This window comes from Trematomus bernacchii, unplaced genomic scaffold (assembly GCF_902827165.1).
Source record: "Trematomus bernacchii unplaced genomic scaffold, fTreBer1.1, whole genome shotgun sequence".
NCBI lineage: Eukaryota > Metazoa > Chordata > Actinopteri > Perciformes > Nototheniidae > Trematomus > Trematomus bernacchii.
The window spans coordinates 550,595-574,406 of NW_022987876.1; the positions used below are offsets into that span (position 1 = coordinate 550,595).

The window sequence follows — 23,812 nt, forward strand, 5'->3', positions numbered from 1 at the left end:
CACACCCAGGGGGGAAAAGATAACACATTGACCCAGGAATAAGTGCTCAAAACATGGGTAAAAGTGTGTTAAAAAGTCGGGGAACATGTTTAAAATGACAGACTGCTGCTTGTTGGCAGGCTGACTCAGTTCACTTGTCTCACACACACACCCAGGGGGGAAAAGATAACAGATTTAGCCAGGAATAAGTGTCTGAATCATGGGCACATTAGTGTTTAAAGTCGGGAGAACTGTTTTAATTCAGGACCAGGGTGAAAAGATAACGCATTTACCCCGCTAAAGTGTTCAAAACATGGGTATATTAGTGCTCAAACTCGATTAAACTGTTTTAATTGCGGAGGTTTTACGTTTTGGTTCACTCGTCTCACACACCCAGAGTGTTAACAACATTTTTACAAATTTTATAAATTAGTCTAGAGCTCGATCTATTGTAATTTGAGTGTATTACACGTCTGTCCATGGAACGCGAGTTTTGCGCAATTTGAGTGGACTAAACTGATATGCAGCTGGAGTAACGTACATTGAGACGCATTGGGACATTTCATCGTCACTTTCAATGTTAACCTTGTACATAGGAGGCACAATACGCTTACTCTACTATAGCAGTTGTAGACAGAGTAATTCACTTTTCTTATTTTCCTGTTAGGTGTAAGCTCATAAGAGATGCGAGACCAAAAAATGGTGTCTAACCTTTAAAGGTGCAAAAACAACAATTGAAACCAACTTTGAACTTTTGATAGGCTGTAAATCTGGCCAACTGATGAATGTCAAATGAAAAAATGTGCCCTTTTAATTAATGTGATTTAAAATGTGTATAAATCATTTTGGATTGAATCCAATAAGCTAACATCAACATGTGCACAAACCCTGTCCCTCCAACATGATGGACAAGCCCTCTGGCAGCTTTCTTGCTTTTTCTTCTAATATTGACTGTTGGCAGACTGAATGCTAGTGACTCGTCTGCCTGTTCTTATTTACCCCTATATTCTCAGTTCCTTTGGATCAGACTTGCTAATGCCAGTAAACTTTGTATTATGTAAATAAATCCTTGAACTATTCCTGCTTACTCCTCCTCCCACTACTGCCAACATTCAGACTGTGACAGTACAATCTGGCCTCAAAATTGACTCAGCAGACAGTCACCAGCCCTGCCTTGCATTTCCGGGGCGGGAGATTCATGTGATTGGTTGTTGGTCGAGCTTCAGACACGCCCGCCGCCGTGTGTAGGGGCGTGAGGTGGAGGTGGGGCAGTGAGAGGATAAAAGGAGGGTGCTGCACAGCGACACTTCACTGACAGCAGATCAGGATCAGGTAGGAGGATGAGGAAGACTCTGCTGTGGCTGCTGGCCTCTCTGGCCTTTGTCTCCCTGACTTCTCTTGCTGATGGAGCTCCATTGTAAGTAGACATGTCGTACCTTTACCCACTCCAGCTCTGCTTGAATCATTTCTCAGAAAACAAAGATATATATGTTTTTGTTTTTGGTCATCTTCCTGGTATCAGGGGTGCACATAACTGGTACGCAGGTACGCATGCACGGCAACAATCTGAAATGCGTATAACGTCACTTGTGTCACTATGCGCCTTTGCGTACCTTGCGTAGGTCATCAAAATAAAACACTTATTTAGTCTACACGTGTTTCTTGTCAACACTCAATGGAGTAAACTATAAGACATCATGTCCAAAAAAAACAAAAGACATTAAGCAGCCACTTTGGCGTTTTGCTCCCTGCAAAAAACGCCAGACATTCTTGGACTGATTGAACTGGGTGCTGGCCGAGCCGCGCAGCCGCAGGCCATAACCGACGGACCTGTGAAGCTTTTACAGGAGGCAGAGGCTTAGAACACTGGACGACTAGGTTGGTTGCCGTGTGCACAGACAGGGTTGTTGTTAACGTCGGTACAGCATTATACCAAAACTACACCAACTGGCTGTGGAGGGAGACACCCTTGTGCACATTCTGTGCCCCGCACACACTGGAACTGCACAAAATCAGCTGATCACAACGTTCACGTTCTGTGAGACTTTTAATCGTTCTCTGGTCAAGCTGCTGCAATTTTATTTACAACAAGGTGGAGCAAAACACAAAGCTGCAAACTTGTGTTAATGGAAGAGTTTGAAATCAGACAGAGGTGGAAGAAGTACTCAGATATCTGTTACAAGTAAAAGTCCTGCATTCAAAATGTTACTCAACTAAAAGTAGAAAAGTATTATCATCAAAATAGTTAGTAGTTAAAGTACTGATTTAAGAGTTGATTATATTTCACCTCATTAATCCAAACCTGTAAAGTAACTCAAGGTACTAAATACATGTAGTGGAGTAAAAGTGCACCATGTACCTCTGAACTGTAGTGGAGTAGAAGTACAAAGTAGCATACAATGGAAATACTCAAGTAAAGAACAAGTATCTCAATATTGTACTTAAGTACATTATTTAAATACATGTACTGTCTTAGTTACTTCCCACCTCTGAAATCAGATATGAGATCAGAATCAGACGTCTGCATTCATATTATTACCTTAACTCGTGTCTTTCATAATGAGGAGCTACAGTCCACTCTGTGTTACAAAATGCAAGGTCATGTGGTGTTTCAAATGATGCCAAGAAGTTGGCCTAATTTTATTTTTAAAGTTTGCACAACGATGCAAAATGCCAGACAGAGCAAGGGTCTAGAGATATGATGAAATATTGTGTTGATCCAGTGCTGGATTGTTGTCAATGTAATCAATAGATTACTCATTGTGTGTGCATCCATGCTGGAGCTCATGATCCACATCTTTGAAAATAGATTTAGTTTTTTTTCTGCAGTTTGGGGGAATTGAAACCTAAAGTTAAATGTTCTGCTCCCCCTCACTGTTCCCTTTAATTATGTTCTTACCAATTGGGTTCGGTTTATTTATTTGACCACTTTAAGCACATATATACACACAACTCATGCAGTATTCCATATATTTATTTGTATGTTAACAATTTCCAAAATACATGAATATTCTTTGAACTTTACTATTTGAAACACTTCAAACTCGTCCTGCGAATGGAAATAAACCATGGAGGCATCATTAATTCAAGATGAGTAGTTAATTTAAAAAAGGTTGTTTTGTGTGTGAATTCATATTTTGAACTCTTTTTTTTCAGTACATCCAAAACAGCTGGTTCTTTCTGCTCGGTGACATCACATTCACATTAATATATATCTTCTTTTCCGCCCCTGCTTTGCAGGGAGGTGATGTCTGCCCCCAACTTGTTGAGGGTAGGAACAGCAGAAAACGTTTTTGTGGAGTGTCAAGACTGCACAGGTGAAGACAAAAGGGTGGAAATCCATGTGATGAACCATCCAACCAAAAACATAAGGCTGGCAACTGCATCTGTGACACTTAACAGTACAGATAAATTCCAGGCGCTGGTACAGATCATGGTAAATGATGCGCTTTAACTCGGCTGCATTTTCTAAGATGATCTATGAATTAAAAAATGTACATAATGTACACACCCTGCTCCTATTGAACTGTTTGTGTTTCTTCATAATGATTCAGATCCCTGCTGGAGACTTCAGTAAGGATCCCAGCATTAAGCAGTATGTGTATCTGCAAGCTGAGTTCCCTGACCGACTGCTTGAGAAGGTTGTCATGGTCTCCTTTCAGTGTGGGTATATCTTCATCCAAACTGACAAGACCATCTACACCCCCAACAGCAAAGGTGAATTTATTCATTATCAATAAATCAAGCAATATTTATTCATAAAGCCCCATATTACAAATGTGAAATGTGCCAAAAGGGGTCTCAATTAATCAGTGGAAAAATTAAAACTATAAAGATATGACTTAAAGGTCACCTATAAGGCAAAATCCACAATGTAATGTATTTTATACATTAATATGTGTCCCCTCTGTGTTAAGAGTTTCATGAAAAAATACTCTCTCTCTTTTTGTCCTGATCCATATAAAAACCTGTCTGAAAATGAGCTGATCAGATTTAGGCCACTTTGTGATGTCACAATGTTTGTTTTGGGTTGTGCAACCATTAGCCAATAACCAACCAAGGTAACACCTGAATTTCATCCTAGAAGGTTTCCCATTCCTCAAATTTCCCCTCCTCGACTCCTATCCTCGACTCCTATCCTCGTGTCTTAGTCCCTCCCACAGGAGATGCGAGCGGAGGAGTCGAGGAGGGGAACCGAGGAGAGAGGAGGGGAAGCAGCAGGCGGTTAGAGAAAGGAGAACTCCTCTCCTCTGAGCGGTCATTTTAAAGAGACGTCCCTTAATGATGACAGGAGGCACAGCAGCACTCTGTCTGATGGACAGATGTGTTCATGATGACTTATATATTTACTTTTAATTAATTGACAGTGCGGTATAATGGGGCAATAGCAGGCTACAGATGCGGACATATATACACAAACACACACACACACACACACACACACACACACACACACACACACACACACACACACACACACACACACACACACACACACACACACACACACACACACACACCTACACATTGTACAGCACACACCTACAGCTCCTAAAGCATATAATATCAGGCTACAGCCGTTGTGTATTTTATTTTGTGAAGCACTAAATGGTTTTAGAAAAATATCGACTCTTTGTTTTTAGATATCTACTCAACTAAAGCATACAAATACAGAGAGTAATGTAGGCCTGTTATACTGAGTGATATATATTATACACACTGCTCTGCTTTCTGCACGGACCTCACAGCTGTTCTCACTGTAAACATCGCGTCGCAATTAAAGCAGTTAATAAAATAATATTCAGGGGATGCATGCAGGGCTGTCATTGGCTGAAATAAGTCCGGCTGTGCGTCACGTCTCTTTGAAACATCTCTGTTCCCGGAAATGCATCCGCGGAGGAGCCGTGGAGGACCGTGGAGGACCCATCAGTGTATCCTCGGTTATAGCTCCTCCAGAGAGCCTCCTCGACGCTCGATCCTCGGTCCTCGATGTGCATTTAGAGAAATGAGATGTCCTTCAACATGGCGTGCCGAAATCCATTTCCGGGTCACTACCAGAGGAGTCGAGGAGTCGAGGAGTCGAGGAGTCGAGGAGGTGGAAATGAGAGAAATGGGAAACCTTCCTAGAGCAACATTGTGTTTGTTTGACCAAATATCTTGCAGAGGGGCGTGGCCAGCAGCAGCTCATTAGCATTTAAAGCTACAGTCACAGCATCATCACTTTGGGAACAGGGCTGAAACAGAGGGGTTTATAGCATGCTACAATGCACGATCTGTTTAGTATTTCGAGCCAAACACTTCAGAGACATGTTTTATATATATCTGAGACCTATAATATATTGTTGAAAAAGAATATAATAGGGGACCTTTAAAACATAGTAGTGGCAGCGGAACTAAATCAGGAGAACTGCAACAGGTTCATCCACAATCCAAAAGGTGCCATGATTGAATGTGGCTTTCTGCAAGAGGAAAGAGCGCGAAACATCTGGAGTTGCCAAGTTTTTACCATGCATTTATCGAACATTAGTGCATAAAGTTAGAGAGGCAGTCTAAGCCTATAGCAGCATGACTAGGGGCTGGTCCAAAGTAAGCCTGAGCCAGCCCCAACTATAAGCTTTATCAAAAAGTAAAGTCTTAAGTCCACTCTTTTTCTATGTCAGTTCATTACAGGATGTTTGCTGTGACACCCCGTATGGAGCCTGTGGAGAGGGATGACGCCAACCAAAAGGATGCGTCTATTGCCATCGAGTTTGTGGTATTGTTTTCCGATCTTTGATAGATACTTTTCCCCGGAAATTACCAAAATAAATAAAAACACAGCCAACCTGAGTTGTTGGGTTGTGTTACTTTAGGAACACCTGTCCTATCTCTTGCTACCCTCTAGTGGTTGATTTGCATAAACATAGCCACTTCCTTGAGTGGTAGATAAATATATTTTAGGAGTAGCTGGAAATTAAAAAAGTCTCAATGGAGACATTGACCAAGCTCATGGAGACATGCATAACATAGTCTATAGCCTGGATTTACAACATTAACTTGTTTCTATTCATGTTTTATTTTTTATATTGTTCTTTTTTAGACCCCTGAAGGCATAATTTTAGCACGTGATCCAGTCTCTTTGAAATCAGGGATCCACTCTGGAGATTACCAACTCGCTGAAATTGTCAGGTTAGTAGTTTATCTTGTTTATGTTGTGTTCTCTACAATGGATTTCCATGTTGCGAATTTAGTGTTTGGAAAAGAACTAAACAAAAAGTAATATCTTGTATGAAATGTGGAGACACAATGAATTCTCAGTTCACACATCACACCATACTTCCAAGATGATGAATGTAAGTGAAAAACACTGGATCAGAACAGGGGGGGGGGGGGCGCGGGCGTGCGCGGGGTCGTGAACTGTAACGCCGTGTTATGCATGTCCATTGCCCACTGCACCTCACGGGAGCGCGCACAGCGTAAAGCAAAAACTCACAGACATTTCAATGATTTGTACGGCAAAGTACGGTTTGGAAACAATATAATTTCCTTTTTGACGGGCATGCATAACACGGCAAAACACCGGAGCCTCGCTGCGGGGAAGCTTTGGCGCTGTTCCGGTTTGTTCTAATCTGTCAAAATGACTGACTGCTTTCAGATTTGTCCGTCATTGTTAAAAGAAATCCGTCATAGATGGGAAATATTCGGTTAAAGCGACCTCTGGTTGGCACAGTAGTTCCTGGGCTCTATAACACCTTACTGCACTTCATCTGGCCTGATTCCTGTATTACCTTGTTACCTCTCTAAATTAGTGTTTAAATGTTGTGTTTTTGTGTGTTTCTATGTTTAGTACTGGCCTGTGGATGATCCGCGCAAAGTTCCACAGCAACCCACAGCAGAGCTTTAGTGCAGAGTTTGAGGTCAAAGAATATGGTGAGTCTCCCATTACCTGCACTTTCATTTAAAACCAATATCAACTTACAACATTCACTCGTTTTTTTACTGGATTGGTAAAACCATAAATATCATTTTTCAGTGCTTCCCAGTTTTGAGGTTAAACTGAATCCTACGAGCTCTTTCTTCTGTGTGGACGACCGAGAGCTCACAGTCAACATTAAAGCCACGTAAGAGAAAGTTCTTGTTCTGTGGCTTTAGAGGCTGTTTGATTGGTGGATTGATTGTAGGAATGAATACAGGTTGCTGTTTAGAGGTTGGGTTGACGCTCTTGCTCTTTTAGTTTCTTATTCATTTGTTTTTACTTTGTTTAAAATGAACCTGTTTTGATTCATACATTTCCCTCTCTTCTGGATTTAGGTATTTGTTTGGTCAAGAGGTGAATGGGGTGGCCTACGTTGTGTTTGGGGTCATAAATGATGGTCAAAAGAAGAGCTTTCCAAGTTCTCTTCAGAGAGTGCAGGTGAGCACATTCTACACTAACTATATTTTACATGTGTTTTGGAAGAGTCTCATACTCACAACATGTCTAGTATTTCTCCTCTAACTCCAAGATCTGCAGTTATTTCAGTTTCATTTCTATTCACAGATATTATGTATTTAGCGTGTTGAAAATGTAACATAATGACAACGATGGTGGTGACAAAACACAGTCTTTTCATATTCTTTTAATTGAGAGACCCTTATAAAATGTTGTATTATCAACTGTTCACTGTAACACTATACTACATTTTAAGACACATTTTTGAACTACGTTACATTAGATTGAAGAAGGTGTTGGAGCTGTCACGCTGAAGAAAGAGCACATCACAACGACCTTCAAAAACATTGAAGAACTGGTGACGAATTCCATATTTGTAGCTGTCAGTGTGCTAACGGAGAACGGTAAGAAAGAGACTAAGACTATTCCCAAACGACAGGGGGGAAAACATAAATATATTGTATAAAGATAGGATAAGTGTTTTTGTATCAACTAGAAAGTGACTGCATTTAAAATATATAATTACATTATAAACAAAAAAATGTTGTAATCTGTTTTGATTTGATTTGTTTCTGCATCTATTAACAGGTGGTGAAATGGTGGAGGCAGAGTTGAGAAATATTCAGATTGTTAAATCTCCTTACACCATCCACTTCAAGAAAACTCCAAAATATTTCAAACCAGGAATGACCTTCGATGTTGCAGTAAAGTACTTTACATTAACTTTAAAAAAAGTACTATAAAAAAGCACTTTATAATAACATTAGCAAAAGTATGGCTATATTTTTGATGTATTAAATTATTTTCTGAAAGACAGTTACTCTTGTAAATTATTAAACCTACATAGAGTTTGCTTCTCTCTTATTATATTATTAACAATAACAGATCACATCATTCTGTGTCATGGATTTGAATTATGATTTTACGGCAGATTTTTCAGATTTAGGGAAATATTCCAGAGAAATTAAGAAATATACCCGTTAAGCTTTGTGTCACCATAAACCATCTAAGTCATCATATTTAGTGAGCAGAGCTAGATATTAGTCCTGAGTTTTTACCTTTATAAGACAATCAGAAACCTTTTTTCTGATTGTTGAACTGTTTGTGTCTGTGTTGGCAGGTTGAAGTTGTGAATCCTGACAACACTCCGGCACAAGGTGTTTCTTTTGTGGTTGAACCAGGCACTGTGACTGGCATGACCGCAGACAATGGCATGGCAAGGCTAACCATCAATACAGGAGGGTACCCACAACTGAGGATCACTGTAAGTCTCTTAACAATTCATACAGGCACCACAGGCCGCTTTTCAAATGTAAGCTTTGACCTACAATCAATGAATAATCATTATAAACATTTTTGATATTCATTTATTAAGGTGAATTCAAGCAGAGCTATCAGCAGATGTTTTTGCTTCTTTATAGCTCATTGCTTTACTCCTGATCTTTTGCACATTTAATTTACAGTATGTGAAAGGTGAAGCTTATCTTAATCGTAGCCAGGATAAAGATGGAATAGGAAAGACTTTGGACTTTTCAAGTAATATTTATTTAACCATGTGTATGCTTATGTGTTTCTTTCATTTCAGGCAAGTACGAATGATCCTCGTATTTCATCGACAAGACAAGCATCAGCCAACATGACAGCTCTCCCATATATTACCCAAAGCAACAACTATATACACATAGGTAAGAGACCAGGGGTGGGAATCTTTTTGTATACCACTATTTCATTTTGTATCCTTTGAATCACGGTTTTATTCTAAATTGATCCTCAATGAACAGTTGCTAATTTAGGAATAGACTCCAATCCGCCTTGCGCTTCTTATGGCTGTTTGGCAAATTACGGCGTAAACGTTGAGTGAAGCGTGTATGAAATTATGGATTTTTTATATTTTAGGAAGTTATTCAAAGTTAGGATTTGCAAGACTTTGGATGGTATTGAGCCAAATACCTTTAAAATAATATGCCTGGAAAACATGCTCCTTTTATCATATTTTTCACTTTTATGTAACAAGTTCATCTAGAACTCTCTTGCTCTAGAATTACTGTCCATCAGAAGCAATGTAAAATATCATTGTTTTATGGGGAGAAAATGTACTACAATGCTCTACTTTAGAAATACTTGAGATACTGCAATCACAACATGCCATATTTGCAGGTGTGGATTCAGCTGAAGTACAATTAGGAAATAACCTGAAAATCGACCTCAACCTCAAAAGGCAGGAAAGTTATGACACTGACATCACATATCTGGTGAGAGATGTTTTAAATCTGTGCATGTGTGCTTATACTACCCTTTTTGTTGCGTCCATCAAGTTGTGTAGTGCAGTATACATGCTCATGTGCAATAAGTGCTGATATGTAAGTCTGTGTCCCTATAGATCATGAGCAGAGGTCAGCTGGTGCAAAAAGGACGATACAACACAAGAGGTCAAGTACTGATCTCCCTGATGGTTATCATTACCAAAGACATGCTGCCATCGTTCCGCATCATAGCCTATTACCACACAAATGAGAATGAAGTGGTATCAGACTCTGTTTGGGTGGATGTAAAAGACTCCTGCATGGGTTCGGTGAGACACGCAATACAAAACACACACAAACTGATTTATTTATTACTGTATTCCTCTGAAAGATTTTTATGTAAGCAACTGGTTCAACAAATCCAAACTGTAGGTATAATTCATTGACCTCACCTTAACATTTAGCTGAAGCTGGAACCATCGAGACCCACTCCATCCTATGAGCCTCGCAGGATGTTTGGTCTGAAGGTTACAGGAGACCCAGGGGCCATAGTGGGACTGGTGGCAGTGGACAAAGGCGTCTATGTCCTTAACAACAAGCACCGCCTCACACAGAAAAAGGCAATTTATTTATATTATATTTTTCTTGCATTCATTGCATGAATACATTTCTAATGACATATCAGAACTTTAATGTGAGTTTCCAGATCTGTCTACCTCTTGCCTTTAAGTCTTGTTTATTTATTTGTGTGTGAATGACTTTCATATGCTCAGGTGTGGGACATTGTAGAGAAGTACGACACAGGTTGCACACCAGGTGGAGGGATGGACAGTATGAGTGTGTTCTACGACGCTGGGCTGCTGTTTGAGTCCAACGCGGCTTCTGGGACCCTCTACAGACAAGGTGACACTACTTTACTCTCCCCTTCCCTGAACATAGTTTTAAAAGTGAGCACATACACCTTTTTCATAACCATCAGTCAAGTGTGTTAGGATTTTGTTTTAAACAGGACCCAGGCGCAGGCAATGACTTAAGATGTTTAAATGGTTTATTGTTCAGAGACTCAGGCAGGTTTGGAGACTATGGAGGTCCGGAGTGGAGGTAGGCAGTTCAGGCTGGACTGAGAACAAGGCAGGCAGGTATGGTGAAGGAAGAAGCAGGCAGGTTGGCTGGAAGGTGGTCGATGGCTGAGGGATCGGCTGAGGGATCGCACTGGAAGCATAAGGAGAAACTAATTACAAAAAGTACAGAATAACACGCAGACAAGATAACTGAATTGAGCAGCCAGGAGGATGCAATACCACTGGTGTAGAAAACATTCTGGCGGTGAGTTGCTGGGAGACTGGAGTAGATATGCTGTGTCATGATTGGATTGATGAGGGACAGCTGAGTCGGTCGGCCAGGTAAAAGGGCTGGAAAACACTGGTTTCAACTGGGACACATGAAAGGTGGGGTGAATTCTCATGAAGGGAGGCAGCTTGAGTCTAACAGCAGATGGACTGATTATGCGCTCGATCACATAGGGACCAATGAAGCGTGGTTTCAACTTCTTGGACTCAGCTTGTAAAGAAATATTTTTAGAAGAAAGCCAAACTTTCTGACCTGGTTGGAACTGGGGAGCTGCGGTCCGGTAGCGGTTTGCAATATGCCGATTGTGTTCAGCGGAGCGTAGAAGGGCAGGGCATCCTTCCAGATCCTCCGACAACGACGGAGATGGGCTTGGACAGAGGGAACTGCGATCTCGTCCTCTTGGGCTGGGAACAAAGGGGGTTGATATCCAAGAGAACATTCCAATGGGGACATACCGGTGGCAGCACTAGACAGTGAGTTATGAGCGTATTCAATCCAGGGCAGATGTAAGCTCCAGGAGGTGGGATTCCGGGAGGTGACACAGCGAAGTGCAGCTCCAAGGTCCTGATTGGCTCTTTCGGCCTGCCCGTTAGTCTGAGGATGATAGCCTGAGGAGAGACTGACAGATGCTCCAAGTGCTCGACAGAATGCTTTCCATACCTGAGATATGAACTGTGGCCCTCGGTCGGTAGCAATGTCTGTTGGAATGCCATGAAGCCGGACCACATGATTGACTAGGAGGTCAGCAGTTCCAGAGGCTGTGGGGAGTTTAGGAAGAGGCACAAAATGAACAGCTTTGGAAAAGCGATCGACAATAGTGAGAATGGTTGAGTTACCCTGTGAAACCGGGAGGCCGGTAACAAAGTCTAGGCCGATGTGACTCCAGGGACGACTAGGGACTGGGAGAGGCTGGAGTAGACCGATAGGAGCCTGGTGTGAAGACTTGCTACGGGCGCAGACAGTGCAGGCCAGCACAAAGGCTCGAGAGTCTGCTTCCATGGAAGGCCACCAGAAGTGTCGTCTCAGGAGGGATAGGGTCCGATTCACACCTGGGTTGCAGGCAAAGCGGGAAGCATGGGCCCATAAGAGAACCTGTGAGCGGACAGAGTCAGGTACAAACAAACGGTTATCTGGACCATTTCCTGGATCTGGCTGGTCTCGCATTCCTCACTGAGCTCTCAATCTCCCATGTCACAGCGCCCACCACTCTGGTAGCGGGGATTATGGTGTCAGGAACTATGGGGTCCTGATCCACTGCAAACTGCCGGGACAATGCGTCAGGTTTAAGGTTTCTAGAACCAGGTCGGTAGGTAAGGGTGAAGTTGAAAAAACAATGCCCAGCGTGCCTGACGGGAGTTTAGTCGTTTGGCAGTTTGTATGTAGACCAGGTTCCTGTGGTCTGTCCACACAATGAATGGATGTTCAGAGCCTTCCAGCCAGTGCCTCCATTCTTCTAGCGCAAGCTTTACAGCAAGCAGCTCCATGTTGCCAACATCATAGTTGCGCTCAGAGGTTGTCAGTCGTCGGGAAAAAAAAGCACAAGGGTGAAGCTTTTGATCGGAGACTGAGCGTTGTGATAGAACAGCCCCCACACGCATCAACCTCAACAATAAACTGAAGAGATGGGTCAGGATTCGTAAGAATAGGGGCCGAGGTGAAACGACTCTTCAGCTCAGAGAAGGCAGCCTCAGCCTGAGTAGTCCACGAGAAGGGGATTGCTGGGGAGGTGAGTTGGTTGAGAGGACCGGCAACACGACTGTAGTCTCTGATGAACCGGCGATAGAAATTTGCAAAGCCCAAAAAACATTGGAGCTGCTTCCTGGTGGAAGGTTTGGGCCATTGTGCCACTGCTTGTACCATCTCTGGGTCTGTTCTCACCTGACCTTGCTCAATGATGTAGCCCAGGAAGTCCACTGAATCCACGTGAAATTTGCATTTCTCTACTTTGACAAACAGCTTGTTCTCGAGGAGCCTTTGTAGAACCTGCTGCACATGTTGGGTGTGTTCCTCCAAGGTCTGTGAGAATATCAGAATATCATCCAGATACACAAATACTGAACGGTTCAGGAAGTCACAGAGGACATTGTTCACAAGAGCCTGGAAGACAGCTGGGGCATTGGTGAGTCCAAAGGGCATCACTAGATACTCGAAATGGCCTAGTGGGGTGTTGAACGCCGTCTTCCACTCGTCTCCTTGACGTATGCGGACCAGGTGGTAAGCATTCCTGAGGTCGAGTTTCGAGAAAATGGTGGCCTTCTGTAGGGGTTCGAAGGCTGAATTGATGAGGGGCAGTGGATACTTGTTCTTGATGGTGATGTTGTTAAGGCCCCGGTAGTCAATGCAGGGGCGCAGGGAGCGGTCTTTCTTGGATACAAAGAAGAAGCCTGCTCCAACGGGGGAAGAAGAGGGTCTTATGATGCCAGGAGCGAGTAAGTCTTTGATGTATGTCTCCATGGCCTCACGCTCAGTTCGCGACAAGTTAAAGGAAACCTATCATGCTATATTTAAATGATATATTGTAGGGCCATACCTATATAAGGTATATTTATACGTTTCTGTTTTCAAAATACCAAACAGATCATGCATTTTAGCCATGCCTCATTTCGCTCTATGTGTTGTTTGCTGTCTACGGGTCTGATTTTGTGAGCTGCAGCTGACCACGCACCCCTGCAGGAGAGGGGAGCCGCTCTGATCAGCTGCTGGGCTGTCAGAAGAGGGGGAGAAAAAGAGATCTCCGTCCTCCGTGTTTTATTATAGCCTATATAGAGTCGTTATTCATTTGTTTTAAAGCTCAATAAATAACAAAGACCTTTGACCGGCACTTTTATAATTTTGTCCGGAAGATTTAAACTTTAACGGACATCTTGACCGGCGAAAGAAACTGAAACTGAAACTCTGCCGCACAGTACCCTCGTTCCTTGGAAGAGGCGGAGAGGTGGGTGTTTGTCATCTGCTGGTGGACTAACCGGAGAGAATTACAGTGCTTGCCTCGACGGGGAGGGATTGCATTGAATTAAAGCAGCGGGAGCAAACGCTTGCCTCGGGGAGGGAGAAAGAAAGCCACAGCGGAGAATAAACAGAAGGGTAACCATGGTAACCAAGTCTTCTTCGCTGCTTTTGTGGCAGACTACAGCGCCACTTACAGGCCTGGCATATGTACTACAGCGTCTCCAGCGCTTTCGAGCGGCAATGGCCGGCCGTGGCCCAACCCCACATTCCCCTGATAGGTGGAGAGTTGGCCCAATAGCCGTAGCGCCACTTCTGTGACGTCATAGAAGTGTTCAAATCTGGATCAGTCTGTATCAGATCCGTTGCAGCCCCTTTTTTAGAGATTTGGGTATGGAGGAAAATAGAGAGGGTTGTGTTTTCTGACACTTGGTGAGTTCCCTGGAACACCGGGGACACATATTCATGTATAAAAGACGTACAAAAGTGCATTTTGCATGATAGGTCCCCTTTAAACAGGCGACTGGATGGGAGAGATGCCCCAGGAAGAAGATCTATTGTGCAGTCGTAAGGGCGATGAGGGGGCAGAAAACCCTCCACACACACACAGGGGAACAAACAGGGACACACAGGGACACAGTTTGGGCCGTGACAAAGTGCTTTAGAAGTGAGCATATTGTGTTCAGTAGAAGAACTGCATCCTAAAAGGTCTTTTTATGGCTCCCCTTTATAGTCACGCAGATTGTTTTGGTGTTTCTGAAATGGTTCGTTGCTCTTTGGATATTTTGTAAATATTTGCCTGCTAGAAAAATATTGAATTCTAGTAAGAATTTAGAAAACATTTAGAAAAACATGGAAAAGTAAAACGGTCAGATACTCCCAATCTAGGTATTTGTTCGTAGGAAATGTGTCTTTGGTTGAATTTGCCCTTTGAGGCATTTCCATGTTTGCATTGACCATGGTGACTGGCCAATGAGCTGAATTGTCCTTATTATAAGGCGGTTTTAAAAACCACCTTTAGCACTTATTCTAAAAGAGTTTGTCATTTACATAAATCAGACGTTCAATATCAAATGTTCTCACCCCCACAGCATGTTCACGTGTCCTACCAGAGAAATCACCTCACTCTGATTTGAAAAGTTCCACATCACTTATACAATGCTAAGGGTAGGTTGAATATTGTTGAGTTCTGTAAAAGATTTTGTCTCTGTTGCTTTTTTCCAGAATTGAAATGTCCGGCACCGAGCAGGAGGAAACGAGAGACTACAATCATGGATGTCAGAACCAGCTTACGTAAGAACCATAACTCTATACAAAGCAATAACCTCATTTCCTGTTATCTTCTGTCTGAAAAGTATTTTTTACAAGTTTATGTTCTCAATCCCTAGGTTCCCATTTAGAGTAAAATACATGTAAAACCAGGGTATGGTTTAGGTTGTGGCTATCTTTTGGTTGTCAAGTAGCTAGTACGCATTTTCCTTTGGTTTGATATTATCCAATTTTGGGTGACCATATGTTTTTGTTTTGAACTCTTTCACCAATTTCAATTAAAATGTTATAGTCTATTTTAAATCCATGTGTCCCTGTTCTAATTAACGGATGGCAACTGCCAACATGCCAGACCCTAGCTTTAACCTCTTCAGTCCTAAGGCCCCCCAACGTTTTTTTTTCGAGACTGTGTCTCAGGGCTTCTTAACATTTATGAAACTATTAATGTGTAGCACCAGATTAATGGGAAGAATCTCAGCTAACTGAAGATATGAACCATTTTTACCAAAACAAAACACAAGTCTCATAAGAAGCGTCTAAATGACCCCTGAGCGAAAATATTCTTACGAACTGCGGCACAGAACTCAAGATAAAGATACCCTTATTACTTATCGTAACTGCACATACAATATATCCGATTAAAGCTGAGACTCCACAGATTAATTAGGTATAGTATCATCACTGAGCTATCCGAACTTGCGACAGGGGAAGCAAACACAGACATCACAACACGTACCTTTACGGAGCTTTTACAGCAGATCGTCTCACCGTAGCTGTCAATTAGATCAAAACACGTGTTCAATGGCATTAAAACAAGAAAAAACGAGGCTGGAAAGGTTGGTCCATGGTTTGATAATGTGACTCTTGGTTTGAAAAAATTATTTATAATCCATAATTTCCATTTTTATGTAAAATTCGGAGCAAATAAGTTAGCTGCTAATGGTAGCCACCAGAGTGTATGCAGCTTCCGGTTTTGGCCACGCATCACTCTCACTCCTTAATTGTTAACGTGTTGATGTGTGTAGAACTTCCCCTCGATTCCATTGGCTCTAGCGGTTATAAAGAGATTTCATTCATCAAAATCGACCAAGGGGGGCCAGAGATAGGTCAAATCCACCCAAATGACCCCAGAAGTGTTTTTTTTTTTGGCTAAATCTCTCTAAAAATGTCAAGTTTCACTTGTTTTGCATCAATCTTGATACAGGGTACTTATTATATGTTGTACTTTGGATTCCTAAAGCTTTTAGTCTACTAACCCATCATCCAAGGGTCGTTTTCACTATAAGTAAAGAAGAATCTTTGGACGGACACTATAATTTACAGTTTTTACTATGTAAAATCTGAATTTTCTTTAAAATAAAAAACATCCATATTGTTCTGGCTTTTCTACATCCAACTCACAGGTTTATAATTACTTTGAGAACAAAGATTATTAATATAATGGGAATATATGGTCATTTGTTCTGGGAATGTCATTTTCGAGCCTGAGACCTGAAAAACAGGCTCAGGGCTTAACAGGTTAAGGACGATAATACATATCAGATACATCAATGTGTCCACCTCCTCCTCCTCCTCTTCAGGAGGGAAGGCTCAGGTCGAGTCCCACGAGAAGCCCCCTTTGTAGATGTGGAGAGCAATGGATGGTGGTGTGGAGCTCAGGTCTAGCGACAGCGGTGGAGGAAGGCTTGAAACAGGGGGTACAGACAACAACTGGGATGGGTCATACTGTGCTGCAGGTCAATAGCACAGTTATATGGGTGGAGGAGGAGAGCTCGCCTTGACTTAACTGAAGACCTCTTTGAAGTCATCTAGGTTAGCGGGGTAAAGATGAGATAGGAAGGTCAGGGGCCGGCAGGATAGGCAACAAGGAAGCAGTCCGGAATAGTGTTGGAAAGTCCAGCATCAGTAGCATAGGACAATTTGTCAATGAGTTACTGAGCAAAAGAGGCTTATATGCTGGCTTGAATAAGGTGTGAGGTGGAGATGAGTGAAGTTACCGTGGTGCAGATGGCAGGGAGAGAAGCAGACTGTGGCAGTTCAGGCTCTCCACATGTTTGTAGATGGTGTGGTTTCAGATTATTCTTCCATGCCATGCTAGAGTATGTATTATGAAAGTCAAAAGGGAAAACTATTTTTACTTTATTTTTCATTTAGTTAATAGATCAATGTGTTCCTTCATACTGCGTATTGTTCCTTATTCTTAAAAAAATGTATAAAATGTTTTGTTTCAAGTTTACCCTTCCTGCACAAATCTTTATCTCTCTGTCTCTTCTTCAAAACCCTTTTTTTATAGTGAGTAACTATACAGAAAAACTGCAACGGGACTGTTGTTTGGATGGCATGAGGGACACCCTCCTCTCTTACACCTGTGAAAGGCGTGTAGAGTACATTGTTGATGGTGAAGCCTGTGCAGCAGCCTTCCTGCACTGCTGCAAGGACATGGAAAACCAGCGAGCTGACAGCAAGGTGGAGAGCCTTCAACTGGCTCGCAGTAAGAGACCGGGATAAGGGATGGGCTGAAGCCCTGGGTGATCATTTGTTGCCATAGTAGTAGTAACAAAATATTCTGAATAAAAATATGTTTGACACTCTAGGTGAGGAGGATGGCAACAGTTACATTGACAGCAATGACATTGTTTCTCGCACCAAGTTCCCTGAAAGTTGGCTCTGGTCAGATATCACACTTCCTGCTTGCCCTGGACGAAACCCATGGTAAGTCAACCGACATATACTCACAAAAAACACTAACTTCAATAATGATTCCACTAGAATTTAAGTCTACACTTACCTCCCAAAGATTTAACACTATACTTTGTTCCAGCGATACCACATCAGTGATTAAAAATGTTCTACTGCAAGACTCAATCACCACCTGGCAGTTTACTGGCATTAGTCTGTCAACTACTCACGGTGAGGATTCAGTGACTGAAAGCTGTTTCGTTTAGGAATCTAAACTTGAACTTTTTTTATCCCTTAAATCTTCTCTCTCTCTTTCTCTATGTAATCCCTTTTTATTGTCCCTCTCATCTTAAAGGAATCTGTGTTGGTGATTCGTTAGAGGTGATTGTCCGGAAGGAATTCTTCATTGATCTCAGGCTGCCATACTCTGCTGTCCGGGGAGAGCAGCTGGAAGTTAAGGCAATCCTGCACAACTACAGCGACGATCCTGCAACTGTAAGTCTGTGTTACATTCAGTATAAGAGGCAAGAGAACATTTTAGACTAAAGGGCAAAATCAACAGTAAATATTCAACTGACATACTGTATCAAAAAAGAGAGTGAATAACCTTCCTACTCTAAACTTTGCATACCTGCTCACATAGTTTAGATTTAATTTATAGGCCTATCTGCGTGATAAAAAGCATGACGTAGCTCTGAACAAATGCGTGGATGTAAAAATAGAATGTCACGGTCCCCATCTAAACAATGCTCTAGTAATACAATGTCTACTCTAGCTTGGGAAAAAAACTATAGGGCCGCTTAATCTGATCAATTCATTGTTAATTAGAACACCAAGAAGTATTAAAAAATAGCTATTTTCATCAATCTACTTTGAAAAGGACGCTCTATGTAGCGACTGTAGCTATCAATTCCATATTGCATGGGATGAAAATGCCACAGGTGACGCTCTGATGCTGCATTAATGCTTCCATCATGCGGTAGTGGGCACCATGTCTGAACTGGGATGGAAAAACGATAGATGCCTCAGCAGCGGGAAACCTTACTGCATTATTAACAGTGTGCCTTTTATTATTAAGATCAGATTGATCCTGTAAAAAACACTGTATATCATCAAATGTTAATTAAAATCAGGTATGCATTATCGATAGATGACCTAAAATAAAACTGATGTAATCCTATTATATCCTCAATAATAGTCTTTATCTTTGGGCAACTTCACAATCTCCAGTCCATCTTTGTCCTGTTCTCAAGGTGCGGGTTGATCTGATTGAGGAGGATAATGTGTGCAGTTCGGCTTCAAAGCATGGAAAGTATCGCCAGGAGGTCCGAATTGGGGCTCAAAGTACCCGATCTGTGCCCTTCATCATCATTCCCATGAAAGAAGGAGAATTCCGCATTGAGGTCAAAGCTGCTGTTAAAGATTCATCGCTTAATGATGGAATTATGAAGATGCTGCGGGTGGTGGTAAGAAAAAGACTCCATGTCGTGTTTTTTTTATTACACCATGTGGAATTGTTCTCTTATTGCAATAAAATATTCAAGCTGCCATAAAAAAGTACTCATCCGAGGTCTGTAACATTATGGATGTAATATTCTTGTCACTACTTTTAGTTTCAAGCAACAAGCCGTTTAGAAATCCTTTAAAAACCTCAGTTTGAATACGTAAGGGATAATGTGCAGCGAGGCGGTCATTATGGGTAAAAGAACACCCCACAGGCAGATCAGGAGCCTGACGCGAAGCGGAGGGTTCTTGCTCTGCATGAAGGGTGTTCTTCATAATGACCAAGTCGCTGCACATTATCCCGCTTATTACATGGCCACATTCTCAACAAAGTAACAATATGACTCCCAATATTAATTGAAATGATTTAGAAAATGTTTTTATTGATTTAAAAAATAGTAGGCTATTATTTATTTAAAATGACATGCATCCGCTAAGAAAAAGAGTCTGTTGTTACTGTTTGAACTACGTAGCAAAGGCAGGAACTGCTTCAATAGCGTTTTTTAGGAGCTTTTTGATTACAGATTTGAAAATATCATTGCTTGCTTTAAAAGTAGCACAATTCATTATGTAAAACCTTGGAAAGTATCTACTGTAGATATCCCTGCCCTAATGCCAAAGTAACTGGCAACTGAATATGTTTTGCCGTTTGATTTCGATGTCTGGACCGTTGCGTAAAAAGGAGAGTTTCTTCCCCGTTACTTCTCCGCTGTTTTCTTGTCTCAGTTCGAAAAGCAAACTCCATGCAGTTTGCTTTTCGGCCAAACTGCATGCAGTTAAATCGACCGGACTTCTTTCTGCAGATGTGAGCATCCTTAACAACGGTCAATAAATCCTTGACAGCGGTCTGTCTGTTCTGGATTAACAACGTGCCACGTGTTCTGAATTGACCAATCAGAATCGAGTATTCAACTAAGCCATGAAATAAAATCGGTTTAATAAGGTGACAAAGCTACAGTTACGGGTATGAGAGATATAGTCTGGCAAAGTCAGTTTCGTAAACTGTCATGTTTATGAAATGCATCTTATTGATATATAAATACCTTATTTAAATTTGGACCATACTTGACTTTGTTAAACAACAGCAAACAAAGATTACTCAAAAGTTATGCAAATAATTGTAATTTCTAATGTTTGTCCTAACTGTTGTTTTTCCAGCCTGAAGGTGTACTAGTAAAAGAACCTCAGATTGTAATTATAGACCCCACTAATAAAGGTGTAGGTGAGTTGCCTTGACGAATGACATTTCTGCATTTTACAGTATAGTGGTTTATCAACGTTATGTTTTTATCTTTTGCTAATTGATGCTGCAACTTGCCCACTGTTTCTCCCTTTAGATGGTGAACAAGTAGTAATTATCAACAGTGGAATTGCCAAAAAAGATTTGGTTCCAAACACACCAACAAGCACTCAGATCTCTGTGACAGGTGAGACATGATGCCATGTCAGTGCATGTACAATGGAAACGATATATACAATTGGTATAAATTGTTATTGTTCTTATTGGAAATATCTACCTCACTGGTCGTTGGGGCACTTTATTGTTTGCTTAGTGGTTTGTTCTTGACTGTTGATTTATAATGTTTTGTGTTTATTTTCTGTCTGTCTGTGTTCATTCAGGGAGAGAACAAGTTTCTGCCCTCGTGGAGAACGCTGTTAGCGGGAACTCTATGGGTACTCTAATCAAAAAGCCCTATGGCTGTGGAGAGCAGAACATGATGAGAATGACCCTACCTCTCATTGCAGCCACATATTTGGACAAAACCGACCAGTGGGAAACTGTGGGCTTTGAGAAACGTGCAGAAGCCCTCCATCACATCAAGACTGGTAGGCTCACTGATGTATTTTTAGTACAGATAGCAGAATCTTATTAATGCCACTGTGAGTGTGATTTTAAATTGTGTGACATTGTAGAAGAGGTTTGAAAAAGAAAATCAAACCACACCACCCCTGTCCAGCCCTCATTTGGGTTTCCCTTTTTAAAACAAAAGCCTATGCCAGCAGAATCATTTGAAAGAAGCTCTAATGACTGAAAAAGATTCAGGACTCCTTAAACTGGCTTCTAATCAATAAGATTAAGTAGAGCAATGAATGGCACTTTTTAAAACGGTTGTATGTATTTGTTTGTGTACAGGCTACAACCGACAGCTTCACTACCGGAAAACAGATGGGTCTTTTGCTATTTATCCAGAATACCCAAGTAGCTCCTGGTGAGGCATTCAAACATCCTTGAACTCACACAATAATGTATGTCACATATGAATAAAACGAAACTATTACACCTTCTTCTCTCCTATAAGGTTGACAGCCTATGTTGCCAAGGTGTTTGCCATGGCAAACAATCTGGTGGCAGTGGACAGAGCACACATCTGTGAGGCCATCACGTTTCTGATTCTCAACGCACAGCAACCTGATGGCTCATTTATAGAAGTTGGAATGGTGATCATGGGACAGATTATGGTGCGTTCACTGGTTTCATAGAAATATGTTTTTCATCTATGTGCTACAAAAATAGCTAATAAGTTTGAAAACAATAACATGTTATTGACCCTTATTCGAAAAATAAATAAGTGTGTGTGGGTGTGTGGGTGTGTGGGTGTGTGTGTGTGTGTGTGTGTCTGTCTAGGGTGGTGTGCGTGGCTCAGATTCAGATGCCTCCATGACGGCCTTCTGCCTCATTGCTATGCAGGAGTCACGTACGCTATGTGCTGCCAGTGTTGGTGTGAGTACTTTACCTCCATACAATGTTTTCTCTTTTTCCCTCATCTGTTTCATTTCTTTATTTACCGTCTGTCCAACATGCTCCGGGTCTAAAAAGTAAAGCCAATCCGGATGTGCCTTTAAGCTGCATCTAATATCCAGCAGGGGGCGACTCCACTGGTGGCAGAATCAAGTCAGATTGTATAGAAGTCTAAGAGAAAATAAACCAACTAATTTTCCAAATTAGTTTATGGTCACAATCGCTAGATTTTAGTCTTCTTTATTGAAGCATGATGTTCATTTGGTAAATGATGGTCCTATTTAGAGTAAATAGACTATTAATCAGCGTATGCTTTATGGCGTGGCTACCATGAGATTGAATAGTAGTTATAGTTGTGTTATCCGGTTGGGATGTTGTCCATGTTTTAGTTTTAGACTCTCTAATAGTGTGTTTTCAGTTCATGAAAGGTAATTTTTGCCTTTAGGTTGCCTAAAAATGTCTATCTGACTGTTCTCACTAGTGATGGGAATTACGGCTCTTTGAAGGGAGCCGGATCTTATGGCTCGGTTCCTTTCCGAGAGCTTTCAAAAGAGCCGTTCAAAAGAGCCGTTCAAAAGAGCCGTTTTTAATAGGTTTATCTGCGAAATAATCACCAGGATAATGATTGACTGTATTGCCAGAAATCTACTTTTACTCACAGAGAAATGTATAACTTGCTACATCTCTCAGCCAGTCAAACTACTACTCAAGTAGCACGCGTAATGCCTCATCTACGGCAAATTTGCATTCAGGAAAGCAAGTTCCCGGAAAGGCGAGTGGATTTATGGCGAACCAACGATAAAAAGAACGGCTCTCACCAAGTACGACTCGGTTCTCTTACCAAAGAGCCGTTCAAAAGAATCGGATCGTTCGCCAACGTAACATCACTAGTTCTCACCTTATTCTCTTTCCTCCCTTACTTTTTGTACAGAGTCTACCAGGCAGTATAGACAAAGCGGTGGCCTATCTGGAAAGGCGTCTGCCCAGCCTCACCAACCCATATGCTGTTGCCATGACATCATATGCCATGGCCAATGAAAACAAAATGAACCGCCAGATCCTCTACAAGTTTGCTTCCCCAGGTGCTGTTACTATTCTTAAACTATTATTTGGAAACATAGTCTATGTTTTGGTGATTAGATTCAAAACGATTTCTCATTCACAACTACTAAGAGCCGGACCAACACATTGGTATTATGGGATGATTTTTGCTCAGTACAGAAATGTCAAATGTTTGAACAAATTTAGAAACAGTCTCGAATGGACATAAATAGTCTTCCAGCCATACGATGTCCTGTAACAAATATTGTTAACACTTTTTGAATTACAGATATATGGGGATTTGTTAAAATTCTAAAGAGCGAGCACATTTTAATATTTCCTAATGTATTTTATTTATACATTATTTTCTAAGATGAGATATCCTGGATTTATAAGTAAATAGATTGATGTATAGCAAGTGTAAGGGTCTCACTAGCACTGAGCTAGCTATCAAAAACACATCAGGGACAGAACAGCAAGTAATGGGAAGATATTTCTTTGTCGTCATTAGAGTTTAACCACTGGTTTACGCCTAAGGGAGATATCTGCACACTGGAGGCTACGGCTTACGCTCTTCTCGCTCTGGTCAAGGCCAAGGTGAGCATGTCACATTTATGTGTGTTCCTTTCATGCTACAGACAACATACAATT

The 23,812-nt window shown here is 41.5% G+C and overlaps 1 protein-coding gene across 3 annotated transcripts in view; it reads left to right on the plus strand.

Annotated features, from left to right (window-relative positions):
- The first annotated feature begins 1,299 nt into the window (after positions 1 to 1,299).
- The window catches only part of LOC117469487 (complement C3-like), a 38,368-nt gene continuing 15,855 nt past the window's right edge, over positions 1,300 to 23,812 (plus strand). For all 3 annotated transcript variants that reach the window (XM_034113909.1, XM_034113910.1, XM_034113908.1), the window contains exons 1-30: positions 1,300 to 1,396; positions 3,220 to 3,415; positions 3,534 to 3,696; positions 5,640 to 5,734; positions 6,059 to 6,147; positions 6,806 to 6,888; positions 6,992 to 7,079; positions 7,270 to 7,372; positions 7,674 to 7,794; positions 7,979 to 8,094; positions 8,511 to 8,654; positions 8,976 to 9,075; positions 9,548 to 9,642; positions 9,771 to 9,962; positions 10,098 to 10,253; positions 10,407 to 10,536; positions 15,154 to 15,222; positions 17,492 to 17,689; positions 17,793 to 17,910; positions 18,020 to 18,108; positions 18,233 to 18,372; positions 19,131 to 19,343; positions 20,539 to 20,602; positions 20,718 to 20,807; positions 21,001 to 21,207; positions 21,515 to 21,590; positions 21,681 to 21,840; positions 22,007 to 22,102; positions 23,052 to 23,202; positions 23,673 to 23,758. In XM_034113909.1, coding sequence (XP_033969800.1) covers positions 1,320 to 1,396; positions 3,220 to 3,415; positions 3,534 to 3,696; positions 5,640 to 5,734; positions 6,059 to 6,147; positions 6,806 to 6,888; positions 6,992 to 7,079; positions 7,270 to 7,372; positions 7,674 to 7,794; positions 7,979 to 8,094; positions 8,511 to 8,654; positions 8,976 to 9,075; positions 9,548 to 9,642; positions 9,771 to 9,962; positions 10,098 to 10,253; positions 10,407 to 10,536; positions 15,154 to 15,222; positions 17,492 to 17,689; positions 17,793 to 17,910; positions 18,020 to 18,108; positions 18,233 to 18,372; positions 19,131 to 19,343; positions 20,539 to 20,602; positions 20,718 to 20,807; positions 21,001 to 21,207; positions 21,515 to 21,590; positions 21,681 to 21,840; positions 22,007 to 22,102; positions 23,052 to 23,202; positions 23,673 to 23,758 — 3,705 coding nt within the window. In that variant the 5' untranslated portion in view covers positions 1,300 to 1,319. The remainder of the gene's footprint in view (positions 1,397 to 3,219; positions 3,416 to 3,533; positions 3,697 to 5,639; positions 5,735 to 6,058; positions 6,148 to 6,805; positions 6,889 to 6,991; positions 7,080 to 7,269; positions 7,373 to 7,673; positions 7,795 to 7,978; positions 8,095 to 8,510; positions 8,655 to 8,975; positions 9,076 to 9,547; positions 9,643 to 9,770; positions 9,963 to 10,097; positions 10,254 to 10,406; positions 10,537 to 15,153; positions 15,223 to 17,491; positions 17,690 to 17,792; positions 17,911 to 18,019; positions 18,109 to 18,232; positions 18,373 to 19,130; positions 19,344 to 20,538; positions 20,603 to 20,717; positions 20,808 to 21,000; positions 21,208 to 21,514; positions 21,591 to 21,680; positions 21,841 to 22,006; positions 22,103 to 23,051; positions 23,203 to 23,672; positions 23,759 to 23,812) is intronic.